At 32.8% G+C, this 21,358-nt stretch overlaps 3 protein-coding genes across 4 annotated transcripts; 1 reads left to right on the top strand and 2 right to left on the bottom strand.

Moving 5' to 3' along the window:
- Positions 1-317: 317 nt before the first annotated feature.
- On the bottom strand, positions 318-6,250 carry TMN1 (transmembrane nine 1). The gene is made up of 12 exons (XM_028076153.2): positions 6,037-6,250; positions 4,628-4,820; positions 4,434-4,538; positions 3,144-3,161; positions 2,969-3,066; positions 2,735-2,887; positions 2,463-2,597; positions 2,160-2,326; positions 1,874-1,968; positions 1,408-1,781; positions 983-1,256; positions 318-821 (listed from the first exon to the last, which is right to left on the bottom strand). Exons 1-12 carry the CDS (start codon positions 6,118-6,120, stop codon positions 754-756), a joined length of 1,764 nt encoding a protein of 587 aa, XP_027931954.1. The 5' UTR covers positions 6,121-6,250; the 3' UTR covers positions 318-753.
- A 3,892-nt stretch (positions 6,251-10,142) lies between these two features.
- Positions 10,143-13,161, top strand: LOC114187188 (serine/threonine-protein kinase SRK2A-like). 2 transcript variants are annotated; one of them, XM_028075351.2, is made up of 9 exons: positions 10,143-10,636; positions 10,828-10,902; positions 10,992-11,093; positions 11,262-11,315; positions 11,415-11,507; positions 11,607-11,699; positions 12,161-12,265; positions 12,348-12,446; positions 12,673-13,161. In XM_028075351.2, the coding sequence occupies exons 1-9, from the start codon at positions 10,517-10,519 to the stop codon at positions 12,985-12,987; spliced, it is 1,056 nt and encodes a 351-aa protein (XP_027931152.1). In that variant the 5' UTR covers positions 10,143-10,516; the 3' UTR covers positions 12,988-13,161. The 2 variants fall into 2 exon arrangements, with proteins under 2 accessions (XP_027931152.1, XP_027931154.1); XM_028075353.2 differs by having other exon boundaries at positions 10,984-11,093.
- Positions 13,162-13,788: 627 nt separating this feature from the next.
- On the bottom strand, positions 13,789-18,433 carry TH1 (thiamine biosynthesis protein). The gene is made up of 10 exons (XM_028075350.2): positions 18,295-18,433; positions 17,838-18,131; positions 17,472-17,546; positions 17,081-17,156; positions 16,919-16,994; positions 16,466-16,600; positions 15,381-15,445; positions 15,123-15,250; positions 14,679-14,935; positions 13,789-14,502 (listed from the first exon to the last, which is right to left on the bottom strand). The coding sequence occupies exons 1-10, from the start codon at positions 18,349-18,351 to the stop codon at positions 13,971-13,973; spliced, it is 1,695 nt and encodes a 564-aa protein (XP_027931151.1). The 5' UTR covers positions 18,352-18,433; the 3' UTR covers positions 13,789-13,970.
- Positions 18,434-21,358: the final 2,925 nt, after the last annotated feature.

The following is a 21,358-nucleotide window of genomic DNA, read 5'->3' as shown; positions in this document are numbered from 1 at the left end:
CCAAAATCAATTTCTTTCGTAATCAATTTTGAAAGTCCCGCACTCAAACATGAATATTTTATACTTGCTGTGCTGCATTTTACAACCCAAATTTCTACAAGAAACTCCAAAAGAAACAGAAAATAACCAAAACAAAAGCACCGTTAAGAAACCGAGTATGCAGCTGCACAAAATGTTCATCCCATTTATTCATGGTTAACTTCGTGTCTACACACACCTAGACACAGGCAGATATGCATGCAGCCTAACAAGCATTGGAGAGGGGGAAAACGTCAATGATTTAAAAGTCAAACAAGGAGAGTTATGCAGGCAAGAAGTAGTTAGAAAGGATATTCAGATTTGATACAAAATTCAGAAGCACAAAATTCATTTCCGTGACTTCATCCCCTCTACGTACAATAGCTAAACCGTGTAGGGGAATCCGACATCAGTCCGTCAATAGGGCACCTATTTATAAAAGGATGAAAAAAGTAGCAACGAGTCTGATATTTTGCTAACTATCTAAATTATAAAGACCAATCCCTGCATTCTAATCACGGCTTTCAATCACAGTCAGGGAAAAAAAATCTCAGGGCTTCCCTAAAGAATACATGCCCTAATATAGAGAAAGAATACATCTCATCCTCAACCCTGTGAAACTTACTACCTGTAAACACTGCTTGGTCCCCACACATGACCAGAGACCTCGAGAAATTTATTGTGTCCAGCAACAAACATATGGAAGTGCTCTGGTCTCAGACTTCTAGAAAAGCCTTAGTCACACTTGATGTTTCTGTAGATCCTCCTCACAAATAAATTCGAACCAAGATAACCTACAGCTCCTGCACATTTGGAGAAAAAATTTAAGCCAACTCAGTCGATAAGAGCAAACCAGCTTCTATACTTGCATAATAAGAGGTATTCAGAACTTAACTAAGCTATCTAGTTTCCAAAAAGTGAACTCGCAATCCAAACAGAAATTACAATTAAACTGGAGACTTACCACAGAGAATTCCCAGTCCAAGACAGAACATCAAAGTGTATCCAAAATAAAAGCTGGTTTGGAAGAAGCCTGACATCTTTGTCTTCACATAGTAGTAGTATACTGAGTACAAATACACGTAAACAGCTGTTGAGGCAGCTGAAAAGAAAGAAGTCCATTGCCAGTGGTAGTTCTCAGCGTTTAACAAAAAGTATGTCCCCACAATTGTCACACAAACAGTAACAATGATAAGAATCAGAAAAACCAGTAGCATGAAGCCATATACATAGTACACCTGTTTGTCAAAGTGGAAGGGGAAAAACGCATAAGAAACAAAGCATGTATCTACTCGACTGTTCAAATAAAATATAAGTAAACCTCATACAAAACGAAGAAAGAAAAAAAAAACGCTCACTTCCCAAACAAGTAATTGCATTTTAATTCACCTTGTAGTTCCAGAAGGAAGTGAATACAAAATACATCTCGATGAATATGCTGCCAAAGGGAAGCAGTCCTCCCATCAGGGAAACTACAGATGGTGTGAGGTACCACTTTTTCTCAGGAATGGGACGAGGAATGGTCTTCACACGGCATGGATTATTTGGAGCACCACTCCAGTTTCTTCCAACAACTGTACCAAGAAGTGCTAGAGGGAAAGAGATAAAAGCCCATATAACAAAGACAACAACCATGGTACCAAAGGGGATGGCAGCTAGTGATCCATAGAATATAGCAACTGTGTTTAAAATAAAACCAATTCCAAAGCACATGAATGGGAACAGTGATGCTGTCAGGATCATGGATTTAATCCAACTTTTACCTGAAAATGACAGTTATAATCATTCATGAAGAGAGCAAGAGGCAACAAAAACACAAAGAGAACATGTGGCATAGTTCACTGCAAATTCTTACCCCCATTTCGTGAGTACATCCCCCCACTCACATAACCAGAAATGAAAGATGTGAGAGCATAGCAAACAATGAAGGTCGTGACAATGGCTCCTCGTCTGCACATTGAATGAACCTTACATAATAATGAAGGGAGAAGAAGTGGACCAAATTTATAGTCAGGGGAAAACTAAAGGAATGTCCAGTAATACTTGACTTGAGATGTACGACCCGAAAAATAATATACGCATATATTACCAAAATCATTGTTCAGATCAATATTACAGTTAGTTTAGGGTTATGGACTTACCCAACATACAACATTCCAACAATAGCCAACAAGATGACAAGAAGAACCAGCAATGCAAGCTGAGCGCCTGTACCAACAACAGCTGAAAGAATAACCAAACTGCGAGGAGGCCTAAAAACATCACCATGCACGAGTTTCCAGCCAGATTCTTCACTGACATCTCTTTCCTAGAAGTATTTGGGGGTCGGACAAGAATTGATATCAGAACCAAAATGAGTTTTCCAGAAAGCAGAATCTATGTTCCACGTTCTAAAAGATAATAACAATAATAGTAGTATAAGACAAACATCCAGAATGTCTCACCAAAGTTTCCAAATCATCGTCTTCCCGAGCATATTTTGCATAGTCATTTCTCAAAGTTCGCATTAATATCATTGACACCAATCCAGTAAGGAAGATGACCATCATAAAAGAATTAAAAATGGAAAACCAGTGAATCTACAGAAAGAAAAAGGATCAAAGTTCTCTTAGTGACATGGATAAAGATACAATCCACACGAATGAACACATAGCAGGCAATCAACAATAAACACCTCTTCAATCTAAAATACAAAGCTAGCAGTAATTATTTTCACCTGATGCTCAAAGAATGGATAGTCCAAGTATACATCAAATCGGCGTGCAAAAGTGACATTTGTAGGAGTCCATTTCACAGAATATGTGAAGTCCAAAGATTTTCCTACCTCCAGAGGCCTTGGGTTGTCATGAGTTAGATTAACATGGATGATCTGCAATAAATGGACCTAAGTGTGCACTTCATAAATCCCAAAACAGAAAAAGATGACAAAGATACTTAAATAACTTCTGACCTGATCTTTATTGTATTGAATATTGATGTTTTTGTGAGCATAAAGTACGTGCTTGCCATTATCACTGTTCTTATCAGGATGTAGCTCCCCAACATACCCTTAAACATGAATAAAAGAATCTTATACAATGATCAACCAATGAAATGATAAATCAAATAGAGAGAAAGTGGCATACCCCACAATGGAAGATCATCTGAACTTGTGTTTAGCACATCAACGACCAGCAAATAGAACAACCAAGGAAAGAAAGAATGCCAAGAGTAAGTTATTCAGAAAATCAATAAAATTATGAAAGCCAAAACAAATATGAGGCAACCCATGAAACCAATCCTAATTCACACCGTTACACCTATCAAGACAATATAATATCAATTGTCTAACATTCAATATTGAAAAATACTTAGTTTATAAATTTAAACACAAATTTTCATGTTTTTTGGGAATCAGCCTATTGCAAATTGCAAGTGCAAGGTAAAGCTGCCTACGACAAACCTATACAGAGTAGGGGCAAACCATCCCTAGACCCCACATTAAGAGGAGCTCTACCACACCAAGATTCCCTTACCCCCTTTTTACGTCCAGAGATTATAATATCAGTCAAGTCAAGAATGCTTGAGCGATAACTTCACAAAAATATTTCTTAACTTCGTCCTTCTTTCAGCTTTGATAACTATGTACATCATGAAACACCCAGCCTAATGGATTTGTGGTTGTAGTTATAGAAGGATCAAAATTGGACAAGACACTGCTCTCCCAGGCTCAAGCATTCCAAATTCAGCCAATGTGTCACAATGGATAATATCTAAAATATATGCTTCATTGTTTATACATTAAAATTTATATTCCCACACAATGAATTGTTGTAACTAGTCATGATTCATGAATAATTCTCCCTGAATACAAATAACAAAAAATTTAATATCAATGCCTGTTACTTTTAAAATTACAAAAAGAATTCCCAGGACATCACAATGCCACAACAGTTACAGAGAAAATCATAAGTTAAATCCATTCTTCAATTTTAAAGGAATCTGACAAATCATTTTCAGCTGAGACTAAAGCATGCATGCAATAACTTAGTCTAAACCCCAAGCTGCAAGCCTCCCTTCCCTGTCACCGTTGAACTAGTCCTCTGAGACTCAAAAGCAATGTTGTTGAGTATATGATTTCACGTATCATTAACAACTAAAATCTTTTGTTGGCAACTTCCAGTGGCATTTTCCCTGAAATTGGTTTGAAGACTGTATCCTACCAGTTACAGAAGTTGATAGAGTAACTAAGAGTTAAGAGCTACATTGTGCAGGGCGAATATTATTTATCCCAGACGTTTCAGTTTATGCAACGGCCAAATACCAAAAATAAGTGTTGTCAGTGCCTAGAATAGAATTTCTTGACCAAACATAAAAGTGCATTTATTCTAACAATTCTAGAGTAATATGTGAAAGAAAGAAACATGGCAACATACCCATGAAGAATTCAAACCAGTAATTATTCTCTATTGCATCCTTGAACTGTTTAACATTTGCTTCGTTAAGCTCCAGGCGGCAAAAGGTGGTCTTTTCCACATTTCCTTAAAAAATTGAGAAAAGAAAACTGTTAGAGACAGTTTGTCTACTAATAGGTCTTACGAAATAAATAGGATGAAAGAAGCCTCTGTACCTAGGAACTTTATCTCAAGTTGACTGTCAATGAGTTCATTGCCACCCAGGACCTCACCAAGACCACCCCATTTGTGTGCAGGATTACCAGGTGGACGGCAAAATGGTAGGCTGTAATAATTGTACGTTTCTTGTGGATTGTTGTAAGGACCCACTTTGTTCACCCAAAGCATAACTTGATCATCTGGTTGATACTGCAGTAAAATGCAATACATGTGTAAAAGAGATAGCCACTGATAGCAGGAAGCTACTAAGAGAAACGTATTTTATCTTTACTCCTAGCTTAAGGAAATGAGGACGGATCCAGTGATACAATAATCCAGATGTCAATTGCTTAAAGACATTTAGAAGAAAATATATATTAAGTGCCCCAACTACTACATTCAAGAATGGGTAACGATTGATTGATTTGTTATGAGTTTAACAAGAAGCTCAAATATGACAACCCAAAATTACTCCCAGTCAAAATTACTCCTATGCACTAAACAGTTTTCAACCGAAATTCCGATTGCATAGGTAAGTCCATCATTTCAGCCTTTAAAATATTAAAACAATTGCTAATAGAATTTCTTTGTGTTTGGGCGAGCATTTGCAAATGATTCTAAATGAAATTGATCCTGCGAATTATAATTTTCTTAGATTTCATTTTGAAGTATAGTGGTTTGGTTTTGGAAGTTTTATTCTAAAAGAAAGTCACCAGTAAGATTCAGTATAAAATTTTCGATCCGATGGAAAAACTGTACATAAATTTGTTTCAACTAAAAATCAATTCCGAACTCGGGATCATTCTCCAATGCAAAATCAAACATGCGAACATTTACCAAAAGTCAACTTAGTTAATATTTCAGCGTGACATTGGATGACGTAGAGTAAAACTAAACAAACACATAAGAAAACTGCAAAACCACCAGTCCTGCAATTTTCAAGTGAATAAAAGGGATAGACAAAGAAATCAACATTTGCAATACTAAAAAGATTGACAACAAAGAGAGGGCAACAATTACAAAGCTTGCACGTTGAGATTACGCATGAAAACTAAGAGCAAAGCATCCCCTCAACATTCAACATAATCCGCAACGGTTTCTGACATTCACTTAATGCGGAGTCCAATGAAGGGGAAAAATCGTAAATACTTTGAATTCCAAACAGAGCGCATATCATGAATTAATAACAGAACATGGAAGAGATGAAATCGCAATCCAATAACATCGAAAACGAAAATGCGAATTATTATTAGGGATGCATAACGGAGAGGAGTGAGCAAACAGCTGAGATCTAACGCCATATCGGTAAAACATAAAAGCGAAAAAAACACGGAGCTGAGAAAATGAAAGCGAAATTGAACGGTAGATAGATCTAATCGGAAAATGAAGGAAAATTGGATCCAGCGATGGAATCGGAGAACCTTACCCTGTGATCTGACTCGGAAGCGAACGCCGGAGAGAGGAAGAGAGGGAGAAGGAGGAGGAAGGAGAATCTGAAGAAGATGGACATGGCGGATCTCAGAGCAGAAGAGAAGAGAGAGAAGAGAAACACGACCAGGACTTGCCCTTGAAGGATTGAGACTCTCTCTCTTTCTCTCTGTGCCACTGATTACTAATATTAATTTTTACCTTCAATCTAACCAACCTTCCAATTTTTTTCTTCTTACGCTACAGGGAAAACGAAATCTATTTTTTAAATATTTATTTTATGTAATTAATAATGCAATATATCATGTATAACATTTTAATTTTAATTTTAATATGACTGGGAAAATAGTTAGCTTCAAGAGAATTAAAAGGAGAAGAAAAATGTGAAATTTTTAAATGGTTTTTCATTTTATAATATAAGAATAGATAGCATTATACTGTTAGTAGTGGTAGTGGTATAGTATTACGAGCATGCTTATTCCACCTTTTTTTCTTCAACTATTATATTTTGCTATTTTAGTTGTTAACTTCTTTTTGGCAATTAAGTTCATAGATGTAAATTGTTATTTTAATATCTAAATTCAATTCTGACAGTTGGATCTTCTCTGGTACAATTTTTTTTTTTTAAACATTGATTTTTGATATTTAGACAAAAGCCTATTATAATAATAATAATATTTATAATAATAATAATAAGAAGAAAGGATTCAATTTGGTGCAATTAGAATCTATAATATCAAAACCTGTATGTCATATTTGAAGAACTTAATTAACATAATTAAAATATAAGAAACTGTATGTAATTAAGTTTGGTTATTATTATTAATAGACAATTCAATAACGAAAACTTACTGTAGTAGATTGAATTGGGCTTTTAGAGTATAGTGTACTTTTTTGTTTTTCGCACTTCCATAGTTATTGTCCGCATCCTCATACTTTTTAAAATAATCCTTACCTTTCACGTTCTATTTTGATGACTACTTCTATTTCTTTTGTTATCCTTTTTCAAAGTTTTCCGAAACATATGACATTTTCTAAAATTATTTGACATAAAATATGTTTCTAAAATTTGTAACTCAAAAACATGCTTTAGAGTAGATCATTAAAAAGTGTCTGACCAAGTTAAATATATTTTTAGTCCTTTAATTTTTATTGAAAATTATGACTAATTTATCTTGAAAATTTTAAATCAATTTAGTTTCTCAATGTTATAAATGTGTGAATTTAATCATTTTAACTGAATTTTATTAAGTTTATTTGACATTTTTAACACATTTTATTATAGTATTTTAGTTTATTTATACCGTTTGACATGTATTTGCTTCAGTATTAATTGAGAAACACGTTTAAAATGTCAAATAAATTTAACAAAAATTGGTTTAAATGACTAAATCCACACATTTCTAAAAATAAGAGACTAAATTAGTTCAAAATTTTTAAAATGGACTAATTACAATTTTCACTAAAAGTTGAAGGACCAAAAACATGTTTAACCCACTAACAATCCAAAATCTAGGTAAATATTTTCAAATACAATTTGAAAGTCAACAAAAAATCACTAAAAAATATCTTACTGGTAATATATTCTCTCATATTTCTAGTAGTAAAAGATGAACTTTTAAGTTTAACTAAAATTTATAAAAGTAAATTATAATGTAATGTTTATACTCATTTATATATTATGAATCTGTTTTATATCTATAATTTACATGGAATCTTCAACACACGAAGTCATATACATTTTGAATGTAAGACTAATTGTTAATGATGGTCTAAAAACAAAGTGAAAGACATAATAGACCAAACAAATAACAAATATTGGTATAATAAGCTTCAAATGATTTTAATATCATTTTAGTAATCAAATTTTAGCGTTATAAAAACAAAACAGTCATTGAAAGTTTCACATTAATTAAAGATAATGTTAATTTACGGTGTGAGTGTAAGTTCCACCTTATTAATCAATTTTGTAATGTTGAACTAGACAAACTCCACTTGTTATCGGTCACTGTCATATCATTTATTAATATTTAGTCTCACATTTAAAATATATATATTTTGACATGACTAGAGATAAAATCAATTTATTTGTAGAAACCTCCTTATAAGTAATTTTGATAAGTTTAACACAAAACGTGGTAGAGCTACGTAAGTTATTTTAGTCTTTTTGTTGTTAGTATGGAGGTTCCAAAAGCAAAACTGTATAGTTTGTCTACAACTTTGTAACCAGTTACACAAAAAGAGAATGGACCCAATGGGCCATTCGTAGGTTCCGATTCAAGAAGCTTCAGGGTCCTTAACCCCACTTAACATTAAAAGGGGACCCTACCCATAAATGCAAGACGTGGACAATAATATAAACAAATATATATATACTATATATATATATATACTATTTTAAATTATATTTTTAAATTTATTCTCATTTTTTAGACTTTTAGTTGAGAGTGGGTCATTCACACAGTGGATTTCAGACAAACATAATTCTTCCAAAAACAATATTATCAGTACTTGTAAGGGAATAATAATAATAATAATAATATAAAGGCTAAAAAAAAACTAAGATGTTTAATCAAGTAATAGTAATAAATTGTTATTACAATGGTGTAATAGTAACCATAAATAAAGCAACAACTAATAGCCGCCAAAATATCAAAACGATAACAACTCACGATTGTGAGAATGAGAAACGCGACCGAAAAACATTTTTTAAAATACTTTTGTTTTTTTTTTTCAACTTTTTGAGAGGGTGAGGACAAATATAAACAAAAAAAATATATAACTTGGATTAAATAAAGTAATATTTAGTTCGATTCATTTACATTTTAGCTTAAATCGATTTAAGGCAGAATAACTTATTACAAGTTGATCTATTTTATAAAATAATAATTATATTTTTTAAATTTTAAATAGTATTTTTAAAGCTTATATATAAATCATTATTTCTAAAAGTTATTTTAAATTTCAAAAAACATATTTTAATTTACTTTTTTAAAGCATGCTAAGATGATTTATTGTTATGTCATAGGGTCAAGTTAAACAGACAAAAAAAAATCACAACTCATTTAAAATGAATTAAGTTAATTTGATACAAATTCTTCAGTTGGACTGGACCAACCCAATCCTCCAAACCACTCAAGTTTCAATTAGTTTTTTTCTAATAAAGATGAATTAACTATTTTTTTTTTTATGGAGAAGATAAGTTTTCTATAATATTTTTATATTAAATAAAAACATTATTAGTAGGCAAGAAGTCAAAAAATGAAGGCGAATGATGGGACAATAAGGCACGCATAGAAATATGGTTCCTTCCACAATCATGTGATTTAGAAAAAAACTAATTTTGGAGTGAAGGAAATGGAAATTGGTGTTAGAAAAAAATATAAATCCAAAAACTTGAACTCAATCATTTCTTATAATTATACATAACAAGACGATCAATTTGAAAAACATAGAAACGTATTATCTTGAAAATACGTTATTAGCATGTTTATCACTATAGCTGTCAAAATAGGTTGGAATTCACAAGTTAATTTAGTTCATCACGGTTCGGACCGGATTTGGTTAAAATTGTAAATAAAGGGTCATACAAGTATTGTTTGTTAAGTTGGACTTCGTATCTAGATCATGTTATATTGTATTTTTTTAGCCAATACATAAATAATTTGTATTTTTGTGATTTTGGTTTGTATTAAAATTTATTTAGATTTTAATTAGAATTATAATATAATTTTGACTCAAAAATAAAAATAAAAAATTGTATTTTTTTTAATTAAGTGAGTATGTGAGTTAAGCCGTTTAACCCACCAATCCATGGTTGGTCAGGTCGGGTTGAAATTTTTTTGGTTTATTAATAAATGAGTCGGATTGAATTGACTTATGGATTGAACCGAATTAGACCAAATTACCTATTTTGACAACTCTATTTATCGAAGAGGCAAGGGAGCAAGTAACATAATTTTGTAGATAATGATAAGATTAGAGTGAGATTAATTTGAACAGGATGATTCTTAAAAAATAAGATTGAAAAAGATGTGTGAAGAAGGTGCGATATAGATAGATACGATATTCATATTCTCTTTGTATCAATCGCTTTCTGTAGTACCATACACCATACTACTACGCTATGCACACATAACACAACAATTCCTTTGTCCCATTCTCCACTCTCTCTCTATCTTTCTTCGCTGAAAAACCCTTTCTTGAACTTCCAATTCTTCTATTCATTCCTTCAGCAATCTATTTTCAAACTTTTTTTTTGTTTTGAAATCCGAATTTTATTGTTATTAATTTGCTACAAATTGCGATTCCTTGCTTTCCTTCAAAACTCTCCCAAATCCCACTATCTTTGGATTCGCCACCTTTATTTTTTGCGTACCTGCACCTTATTCTCTCTTTCTCTCTCTCTCCGTTCCCCATTTGGAACTCTATCGATCTGGAGCTCGCCGCATTCAAAGCTCTGAAATTTCTGGTTAAGGATGGAGAAGTACGAGCTCGTCAAGGATATAGGATCTGGGAATTTTGGGGTGGCAAGGCTCATGCGGCACAAAGAAACCAAGGAACTTGTTGCCATGAAATACATTGAAAGGGGTCACAAGGTTCTACTTCTTTCACTTTCACTTTCACTTTTTCTTATCTTAAAATTAATGTTATTGTCAATTTTTATAATTTTTTATAACCCAAAAAGGATTCAATTCAAGTTAAGATATATCAGCGGTTTCATCTCTTTAAGTTTTTATCTTTACGTTCGTGTTGGTTGTGACTGAGTTTATTGATATGTGTTTTCTAGATTGATGAGAATGTTGCCAGGGAAATCATAAACCATAGAAGTCTTCGCCACCACAATATTATTCGCTTCAAGGAGGTGTGTACTCTGTAGAGATGATATGATCTTAGCGAGAGTACTATTTGTGTCATGTTTCGGTTATTTAATATGTGATTTCAGCTTTGCAGGTGGTTTTGACTCCCACACATCTGGGTATTGTGATGGAGTATGCAGCTGGTGGAGAGCTCTTTGAGAGGATTTGCAGTGCTGGAAGATTCAGTGAAGACGAGGTTTGTTTGCTTTCTCTCTTTTCATTTGTCCACCAATTCTTTTTCCACTTCTCTACTCATCATAGGCATGGAGCTACTTATCTCCCTTCCCTTAGTTCATTGTTGGCAACCGAGTGCTTGGAAATTCAATTGTTTGATTCTCACTATTGTTATCTCCTACTTTTCCAGGCTCGATATTTCTTCCAGCAGCTCATCTCAGGAGTTAGCTACTGTCATTCCATGGTGAATATAATAATTATATTAGGAATGAGTTGTTTCGGATGGTAGTTAGTTTTTGGCTTCCTTTGCGGTTATTTTCTTTGTAATTTCCTTCTTTTGCAGCAAATCTGTCATCGAGACTTGAAGCTTGAGAACACCTTATTGGATGGCAGCCCTGCCCCACGGCTCAAAATTTGTGATTTTGGTTATTCTAAGGTTTGATTATGGGAGTCATATCAACGCTTATTGCTTCAAATGAATTATTAAGTCATTTTCTTTAGAAGTTTTGCATCTGATAACCTTTTATTTTCCCAGTCATCCCTGCTTCATTCAAGGCCTAAGTCAACTGTGGGAACCCCAGCCTACATTGCGCCTGAGGTTCTTTCACGCAGAGAATATGATGGAAAGGTAATTTCGTTTCTATCATGATATAAGAGTAAGGATGCCTTGAAATGTCTCAACACACACAAAGACTTCTCATATTTAGAGGAAAGCAAGAAATAGAATGGACGGTAATAACTTCTGTTGGCACAAGGCCTTAAGCAATATAGTTATTCTTCATGTGTCACATCTAATTGTACATGTAATATTGTGCATTGTATGCAATGACTTGATGTGTCGACATTTAAACTATCTGAATAATGTGGACAAAATAGTATGGGCGAATGGGTAGTTTAAAATATAAAATGCTCTTAAAAAATCCATATTGTACTTATTTGGGTGATTTGCTCTCACTTTTTACAAAGGTGACAGAGGTAATATCTTAAGTGGCCCCTGGTAGATTAAATCTTTCTTCATGAGTTTTCTGTGTATGATACACCAACGACGTTCATTTTCTAGTTCTTCTTTGCTGTTTTGTTTCTATTCAGCTAGCCGATGTATGGTCCTGTGGAGTGACTCTTTATGTAATGTTGGTGGGAGCATACCCATTTGAAGACCAAGACGATCCCAAAAATTTCAGGAAAACCATCAATGTACTTTTCTTCCCATCATCCATCTCAGTTGACCAATCTATTAAATGCCTGCACTTTCTGACTGTGTAACATTCTTATACAGAGAATTATGGCTGTTCAATACAAGATCCCCGACTATGTTCACATATCTCAAGACTGCAGACATCTGCTATCTCGCATTTTTGTGGCAAATCCAGTTAGGGTATGCACATACTGCCTGCAAAAGATACTACTTGAAGTTAACTCATAATTGTTCAACAATTTCATAGTGATAGTTTGGTAGTATTTTTCAGTCATTTGCTAAGTTTCAGATATGCACTGATAAGGGCATGTATGCTTAAGCTACTCTCTTTCCCTCCCATAACAATTTACAAGTGGACATTTTTTTGGTAAAATAAATTGTCACTCTAGATATTGATTTACTGCAGAGAATTACCATTAAGGAAATCAAGTCCCACCCATGGTTTTTAAAGAACTTGCCTAGAGAATTAACAGAAGTAGCTCAAGCTGCCTACTACAGAAAAGAAAATCCAACCTTTTCTCTTCAGAGTATAGAAGACATCATGAATATTGTTGAGGAGGCCAAGATTCCACCTCCGGCATCCAGGTCAGTTGGAGGATTTGGTTGGGGAGGAGAAGAAGATGAGGATGAAACAAAAGAAGCAGAGGTTGAGGCTGAAGAAGATGAGTATGAAAAAAGAGTCAAAGAAGCACAGGCAAGCGGGGAATTTCATGTTAGTTAGTGTTGATTTTTAGATAGAGCAATAGATTCTTGGTTTCCTTTGCACCTGGTTTAGTTCAACTAAGGTGAGTGTTTTGCTCGTATGTATAAAATTCAGTTTTCCGCATAGGACTTGTAGTTGAATAAACGGATGTACATTTTTTCTAAGGTTGTGCAAGGTTGTTAATTGTGACCATCTTATAAGTATTAACTTGTCCTTTCTGCTCTCCATTTCACTCGCCTCCCTATTTATGTGGTGGAGTGGATTTAGGGTCACATGCTTTTGTTTGGAGGTCAAAATGCTGAGTGTAGTGTTTCCCTGTCACTTTCTTTTACCTTTTGCATGTCTCTCAGCTATATGATAACTGTGGTAGAAGCTCTAATTTATGTAACTCAATCTTGGACAGCAAAATATAGTTTGGTTCTTCTTAACCTTTTGGCATAAGAAATTGTTTTATCAGTAAGATAATTTACCAAAATATCCAACTTTTAGTAATCATTATATTAATAAATATCCCTCTTAAGTGGAATTGTACCAATTCATATATTTTTCTGTCAACCATATTTATTATGCCAAAGAAGTTACCTCAGACCTTACACTGGTTTAGGCTGAAGGGTATTCTATTTTACTTTGTTGTAAAAGACCAGTCAATACTCAATTAAAAAGTTCTGAGGCTTTATATCATTGCAAAACGTTGGTGTTGAAAATAGTCTGATTACTTTTGCACAGTAGAAATAGTAAAAATACAAAAGCAGGGAATTTTTTTTCCGAGCAATAAATCTTGCGATCATTGAAGCTGTAAATGAGAAGGTACGCCGAATATCCAATAAAGGCAAATGAATGAACCTCCAATTAAATTTTGTCTTGTCACCCACGATTGTTTAGCATCACATAAATTCCCTTATTTGAATTTTTTAAGTTCAGCATGTCGCATAAAAAATCAGCAGTCGCATATTTCCATCCTAGGTGAAAAGCAACCTAACTGTTGTATCATTTGGGCATATTCATTGTACCAATAGTGCTTCCTGACTTACTAAGGCGTGCAAGTTTCTTGTCTCAGACAAAATGCTTTCCCTGTCAAAAAGAGAAGACACAACAGCAACCCCTTTCAGATTTGGTTCACCAATTTCCATGACCGCACGTGCATTTGACAGACCTATGCCACCAATTGCTACCACAGGAAGTTTAGAGGCCTGACACACTTGCTTCAAGCCATCTAAGCCTATAGTACGGTTATTTTCTTTTGTATTAGTGGGATATACACCACCACAACCAATGTAATCAGCCCCATCAATCCATGCTTGGTGGGCTTGCTCAGGCGTCTTGCATGAGACACCAATTATCTTTTCAGGACCAAGTAGGCTTCTTGCAAGACGTACTGGCATGTCAGACTGACCAACATGAACACCATCAGCATCACAAGCAAGGGCCACATCTAAACGATCATTTATCAGTAATGGTACTCCATAGGAACGGCATATTTCAAGGCATACTTTGGAAGCATCAAGAAAATCCCGTGTCTCAGCATCCTTTTCCCTGAAAAGTTAGACGCATATCAGGTTAAAATAATTGCTGCATGTTAAAACTCGGGAGATTTAAGTTAAATCACAGTGAATTCTATCTACTGTCAAATACTGATGACAAGGAATCTAAGAAATTATGTAAGATGTATAGGGTGGTACAAAAAAGAAACAATATTTGAACAAACAAACCTTAATTGAACAATGGTAGCACCTCCTTCTACAGCAGCCTTAACAGCTTCAGCAATAGAACGGCCCCACTTCCTATTCATACCTGAATCCGTTACAGCATATAAAAGCAAGTCTTTTGGATTGAACATATTCTGCCTCCAAGAACTGTGATTGATATTCTTAAGTTCAAAAAAATGGTCAAGAGGTCCTTGAACTCCATTTCCAATTGCCAGGTCTCTACTATAATCCAAGGCAGCGTCAATATAATGTTTGGCTGTCTGCAAGAATCCAGATAAGAAAAATTATCACAATTATAGAATATTCCATCATTCAATATCTGTTATTTTCATTTGTTTCTTTTGTATCTAAATTACAGAGAGAGAATAAAAGGGGAGTAAATCATGGGCATTGCCCAATGAGATCCTTCACTATTATTATCAAATAATTTGAGATAGCTGAACAAACCTGAACTGCATAAAGCATTGAAGAACCTTTTGCCAGCTCTGCTGCTATGCATGACGCCAAGGTACAACCAGTACCATGACTATTGCGAGTATTTACACGTGGTGAACAAAGCTCGTAGAACTCCTCACCTGCAAAACTCAAGATCTATAAGTGGAGTTCATTTTGAAAAAGATTTGGACATACATTTCCAAAGGGTTGCTATGTATGAAGATTTTGTTTATGTCCATTGTGTCTCAGAATTAAAGACTTGAACCTCACCATCAAAGAATACATCAACAGAATCTAACGAATTAGGAAGGTCACCACCCTTGACGAGTACATTCCTACAAAAATAAATAATAGTAATCAGTAAATGCACAATACTTCGAAGTTAAAGTTTTTTTATATTTTTCTTATTATGACCTTTATCCATGAAGTGTAACTCTTTTATATATACAACACCATCCCAATTTTTTGCTAATAGAAGCAGGCAAAGTAATTGTTGGGCATCATTAATTTAGGGAAACAATATAATAATTTACTTACTGCAAATCAATATTAACAGCAATATGATAAGCATACAATACATATAATCAAACTTCATTAGAGGTGATTTACACTAGACATGTACAAAATACAGTGCATTCTTATGGAAAGCTTTTGGTAGAAGTCTGAGTCCATGTTCTGGCTCTGGATATCGTATCGGCCATTTAGATATAAACAGTATAGCAGGTACATTTTCTTCGAAGTTTCTAGGGAAAGTCTGAAGACAAATAAGAACAAAAAAAAAAGGCAATGCAATACTACTACAATAAAGGCAAATATTATACTAGTCACTATTTCATGTGATGTGAGATGTTTTCAACTTCAGCTGAAAGTGTATATATAACATACATTCAATTTTCATGCATGCCTTTTTTGATTTTAGAAGCTCAATTCACTATAAAGTTCTAATATCTATGTAAAAGAAATTTACCAAGTAGTACCCTCTGGGAAGAATGATTTCAGTAAGGTATGTTTCTCCTTCCAGAAAAATGTAGCCATTTATCACTCTTACAGATTTGTTTTCTCGGTATTCCTTTTTAAAATAATTGATATCATATTTTGAACTATGTAAGAGAATATGAAATAAAATTTTAAAAGGTCCATCCATGAGTCATGTTGTAAAGTTCAAGCTGTGGCGAACTAGCAGGTTAAGGTTGGAAGTCTACAACTCATGCAGCTCAGTTTCGCTAACAGAAAAAAACCTTATATTTGAGAAATAACTATTCTATTAGTAAACAGTAAGAGGCAAAAAAAAAAGTTTTAAAAACCATTTAGTTAGGTTGGAACCATATACTCAAATAGATTAAGCAGAAACAAACCTAGGGCCCATATCATGTATCAATTTGGCAGCAGTACGCATGTCAGACACTGATTTCAGTGGCACACCTCCAAGTAAAACTGATGCCTCTTTTATATTTGGGGTTACAATGTCAGACATGGGAAGCAGCTCCTCCCTGCATTCAGTATCCAATAAATAAATTGAACTGATTTCCTACAGGCTTTTTAATAAATATGAATTTTGAAATCATTTTAGTGACTGTAACAAGGATGAAAATAAAACTGAATTTTAAATATATAATTTCCTAATGTTATCCACCAATAACTGTAAAAACCAACAAGCAGAAACCCATAGCAAAGAAAATTAAGCATAAGGCTACTACATAATCAAAGGATTTTAAATAGAATCCAGATTAAGTAGCGAAGACTGAAGAATATGAAAAATACTTTCATGTCAAACAAAAACAGTACAGTTCAAGTTCAGAAACACATACAGAAATCCAGCTAGAACAGAGGAACCAGCAAGTACATCCCCACTGGAAGATTTCATGACAGGATCAACCACGAGAGCTGCCTTCAGAAAAAGGAAGTCAGTACAGAAGTCCCTCCAATGGCAATTGAACAAATACATTAGAATTTTTTGTACAAGTGAATACCTTTGACTGGAAATTTCCTAAGGATCTGACAGAGAACCTTAACTATATTAAGAGAAGGAAGCATGCCTGTCTTGACCTAAAGAAGTAGCATAATTAATTCAAATGGAAAAAACAATAACAAACACCATTAACATAGAAATCAGGATGTATCAAGGAGAACAGGATGTAAGCACCCCCATAACAGAATCAATTTTCCGTATACACCAGATTCCAAACAAGCAATAAATAAATGGACTACGGAAAAAAAATAACAATGAATTTAAGAAGCAAGTCATGCCGGAAGGTGGGAACGTTAGCAATCCATGAACTTGCTAGATTGAACAGACCAACATGCCCGATAAGTTTATAAATCCGGTTCCTAATAGCTGTTGCAGTCACTATTTTCACTTACCACATCAACATGCATATCAGAAAGCACAGACTGCAACTGCTCTGCCACAAAATCCTCAGGTACAATGTTCACACCCTACAAGCCACAGGTTTCAGAAAAAGGGTAAGAAAAGAACAACACAAAAGTAAAAACTCAGTCTTTATATCGATTGTCAAAAAATTAACAGAACCCAGTTAACTACACCACAGTTCATTCTATGAATAAGCCTCGAACTATCCCAACTTGATGATGTTTTGTTTAGACAGTATAACATAAGCCAACCCAACATGCAAAATATCAAGTTGAGTAATTATCATTTCTAAACCCCTCCCGGCTAAAATGAAACAGAAGAGATATTATTGTCATGAAATTAAAATCAAACTGAACCTGAACCCCAACTGTGTTCTGTGCAGTGACAGCAGTAATGACAGTGGAACAGTAAACCCGGCGTGCAGCACAAGCCTTGAGATCAGCTTGGATTCCGGCACCACCCCCAGAATCAGACCCAGCAACAGTTAGCACGTGTGGGATTTTGTTGTCAGAAACGGGTTTCATCACCGTTTCTGCTTGCGCTTGCATCTTCACTCTTAGACTTAGATGATTCTTTGGATTAGGATCGGTATTAGCATGCACTGAATTCCAAAATGGGAACCTCAAACTCCTTCTAGAAACCAGTGGCACCTGCCATCGGAGAAACACACATGCAGAACAATAACGTGTCAATGGATTTTGGGTTTGTGATTATTGAATGAGTTATTTGCTTGTATTGATGAATTTATTGTTCATGAGGAAGAGAAAAATGAAAAAGTGAAGTGAAGAGGATTCGGCAGGGTGGTTGACTTACCGGAGCACCGCCATAATCGAAGTGGCGACGCAGAAGCTGAGACTCTCTGCTCGCCATTCATTCCCTGAAAGTTACGCCACTCAAATTAGATCAATAAAATAGAACAGTAGAGTATATTATAAACCAACTTACAAGCTACTCTGAATCTTATAAAAATGTATCAGAGTATCAGTTTTTAATTTGTAATTAATAGGTTGTTTAGCTAGTAAATTATTATAAAGGAAAATATAATATGAATCTTTTTTTTTTACTTATATTTTTTATTTATTTATGAAATTTTGTATGGGTAATTAGAGTTGTACAAATGGGTAGAACCTGCGAGTCAACCCGGCTCACCACGAATTCAGGTTGGATTGAATTAAAAAATTTTTACAAATTTTAATAGGATTGATTTTTGACCCGGCTCACCCGTGTTGAATATGTGGTGAGCCGGGTTGACTCACCAACTCGCAAATAAAGGGTCACATAAATATTTTTTTTTTTAAGTTGGGCTTTCTATTTGGGTGGGTCATGTTAGATTGTTTTTTTAGTTTAACACATAGATCATTTATATTTTTGTGATTTTGGTTTGTATTTGGATTATGTAAAAGTTTATTTAGATTTTAATTAGAATTATAATCTAGTTTTGACTTAAAAAAATAAAAAATTGTATTTTTTTATTAAATGAGCCTGTGAGCCAACCTGTTTAACCCATCAACCTGGATGGGTCGGACCAGGTTAGATTTTTTTTGGCTCGCTAATTAGTGAGCCGAGATGGATTGACTCACTAAATGATCAACCCATGATGAATCGAAACGGGTCGGACCAAATTATCTGTTTTGACAGTTTTATGGATCATTGATTTTTAAAAGAAAAGTATAATAATAAATTAATCAATAATTTACATATTAAATTAATAAGTTATATCAAAAAATAAAAAATGACAGTAAAATTTTTGTTTTTTTTATTCTACATAATTAAGTTTTGGTAATTTTATTTTAAAATAATACAAAAATTATAATATTATTTTAAAAATTTAAATTTTAAAAAATTTATTTAAATTCAGACAAAGTTGATGTTTAATATAATTGAATATGAATTGAATATTTAATTATTTTAAACACAACATTGAATAACTTCAAGTGAAATTAATGATATTAAAGTTTTTCCATTAGGATAGTGATTTCTTTATTGTATCAAAAACAAAATATGTTGATATTTATTGTACATTATTTACTTTTTTCAAAATTACAAAGATAAAAAACTTTATTCACTTTTCATATTTGCAATTTCAGAGAAACAAAAGTATTATATAATCATATATGGAAAATATGCTCAATGAAAATTGTAAACAATAATTTAAATTAAAAAATAATAAAATCTAAAATTTTGTAAATAAATAAAGGTTCAATTTAAATAAGAAAATATATACACTTAAATATTAAATTAAAATTAAATATTTTACTTGATAAATAAATACTTAATTAAGTTTTAGGATGTTTTGAATTAAATCTTTGTTAAATTTTGTTAATTCATTAAGTGTTCAAAAATTTATATATTTTCCATTGTATTTTTAGTTTAATTTTTGTCGGATGCGTAGCTATCATTTAAAAGAACAATATTGCTTATTTGTTTTACATGATAGAAAGTATCATGTTTTGTAGTAAATGTACAACACTATTACTTCTAATGTAAAGTGAATGATTTTTTATTATTTTAATTCAAAATAATGTTTAATATTTGTAATATGTGATGATACATAATTCATTAGCATTAATAATATTGTTGTCTAATAATGATTTTGTTATCTAACACGACAATTTATAATAATTATGTTATCTAACACGACAATTTAGTGATTATAGTAAGAGATAACATGTGAATCATTGACACAATATCTATCAAAATACAATCTCATTTTAAGTAATAACATGTAAATCATTCTCTTTATGTAACATGTTTTCAATAAAAAATGATTTATTTTTTTACATTAATTATAAGTTTATATAATGTCACACTTTCTTTGACACAAATGAATAAAACAAGAAAGTAAATTCATTATCTGATGAATTTAACAATTAAATGGTTAAAGTTTATTTGAAAATAAAGAAAATAATTAGAGTATTCGATTATTTTCTTAATAGATAATTAAAATTACTTTAATTTATAAGAAAGACTAAAATAAATAAACAAAAAATTAAAGAAGGGTGAATATATTTAGTCTTTATTTTTTTTTATTTTGAAATTGATGAATCATTATTAGAGATGCCAAAAATATCCATACCCGTAGGTATCCGCGGATAAAACCCGCAATGGGTAGGAAATAAATATTAAAAATGGATAACCGCTACCCGCGGGTACGAGTATTTTTGATACCCGCATGTTAACGGGACGGGTACGGGTATCATAGTATCCGTACTCGCTAAACTTTAATTCACAAAAATACACACACATATATATATATATATATATATATATATATATATATATATATATCAGTAAAAAACATTATAACCTAAGTTTTTTTTCTCATAAATCAATCGGAGAAAGTGAGTTTGTTGATCAAAGCGCTAATTAAAGGATTTTCATTGTGTTGAATGTTATTTTATATTTATTTTTATGATTATTTGGACTTGTATGAACTTGAGATTGTTTGAACTTTAGTTAAAATTTATGACAGTGATGTATTTTATTTTAATTTATAATTAAATATTTATTTTTTAAATAATTTTGTAAATATCTGCAGGTACCCGTGGATACCCGTGGATATAAAAAAAATAGACGGGTATCCACATAACGGATATCCGACAAATGTTGGTACGGATACAGAGTGAATATTTATCCAACAGTTAAAGTACAAAGGAGCTATTACCCGTATTCTATCTGCCCGTCATTATCTACACTTTATATTATTATAAATTCAAATTTTGTAGAAATTTTAACCTTTATGAATGTGTTTCTTCTGTATTTATTTTAAATGTAATTATTTATTTTATCACATCAACCATTAATGATGTTGGATTAAAAATATGGAAATTTTAACTTCTTATACTTTTTAAGACAAAGTAAAAAATTAACTTTTAAA

This window comes from Vigna unguiculata, chromosome 6 (genome assembly GCF_037176805.1).
Source record: "Vigna unguiculata cultivar grain cowpea cultivar isolate G323 ecotype 2 chromosome 6, ASM3717680v1, whole genome shotgun sequence".
Taxonomy (NCBI): Eukaryota; Viridiplantae; Streptophyta; class Magnoliopsida; order Fabales; family Fabaceae; genus Vigna; species Vigna unguiculata.
This window is presented reverse-complemented; position numbering and strand designations above follow the sequence as displayed.

Coding starts and splice junctions, on each gene's coding strand:
- TH1 (XM_028075350.2), bottom strand. CDS start 18,351: ATGGCGAGCAGAGAGTCTCAGCTTCTGCGTCGCCACTTCGATTATGGC. Junction 18,132..18,294: donor TCGATTATGGCGGTGCTCCG/GTAAGTCAACCA, acceptor CTCCGATGGCAG/GTGCCACTGGTTTCTAGAAG. Junction 15,446..16,465: donor ATACATGATATGGGCCCTAG/GTTTGTTTCTGC, acceptor TTATTTTTGTAG/GAATGTACTCGTCAAGGGTG.
- TMN1 (XM_028076153.2), bottom strand. CDS start 6,120: ATGTCCATCTTCTTCAGATTCTCCTTCCTCCTCCTTCTCCCTCTCTTC. Junction 4,539..4,627: donor ACTTGAGATAAAGTTCCTAG/GTACAGAGGCTT, acceptor CAATTTTTTAAG/GAAATGTGGAAAAGACCACC. Junction 1,969..2,159: donor GTTGGAATGTTGTATGTTGG/GTAAGTCCATAA, acceptor TTCAATGTGCAG/ACGAGGAGCCATTGTCACGA.
- LOC114187188 (XM_028075351.2), top strand. CDS start 10,517: ATGGAGAAGTACGAGCTCGTCAAGGATATAGGATCTGGGAATTTTGGG. Junction 11,700..12,160: donor GCAGAGAATATGATGGAAAG/GTAATTTCGTTT, acceptor GTTTCTATTCAG/CTAGCCGATGTATGGTCCTG. Junction 12,266..12,347: donor ATTTCAGGAAAACCATCAAT/GTACTTTTCTTC, acceptor ATTCTTATACAG/AGAATTATGGCTGTTCAATA.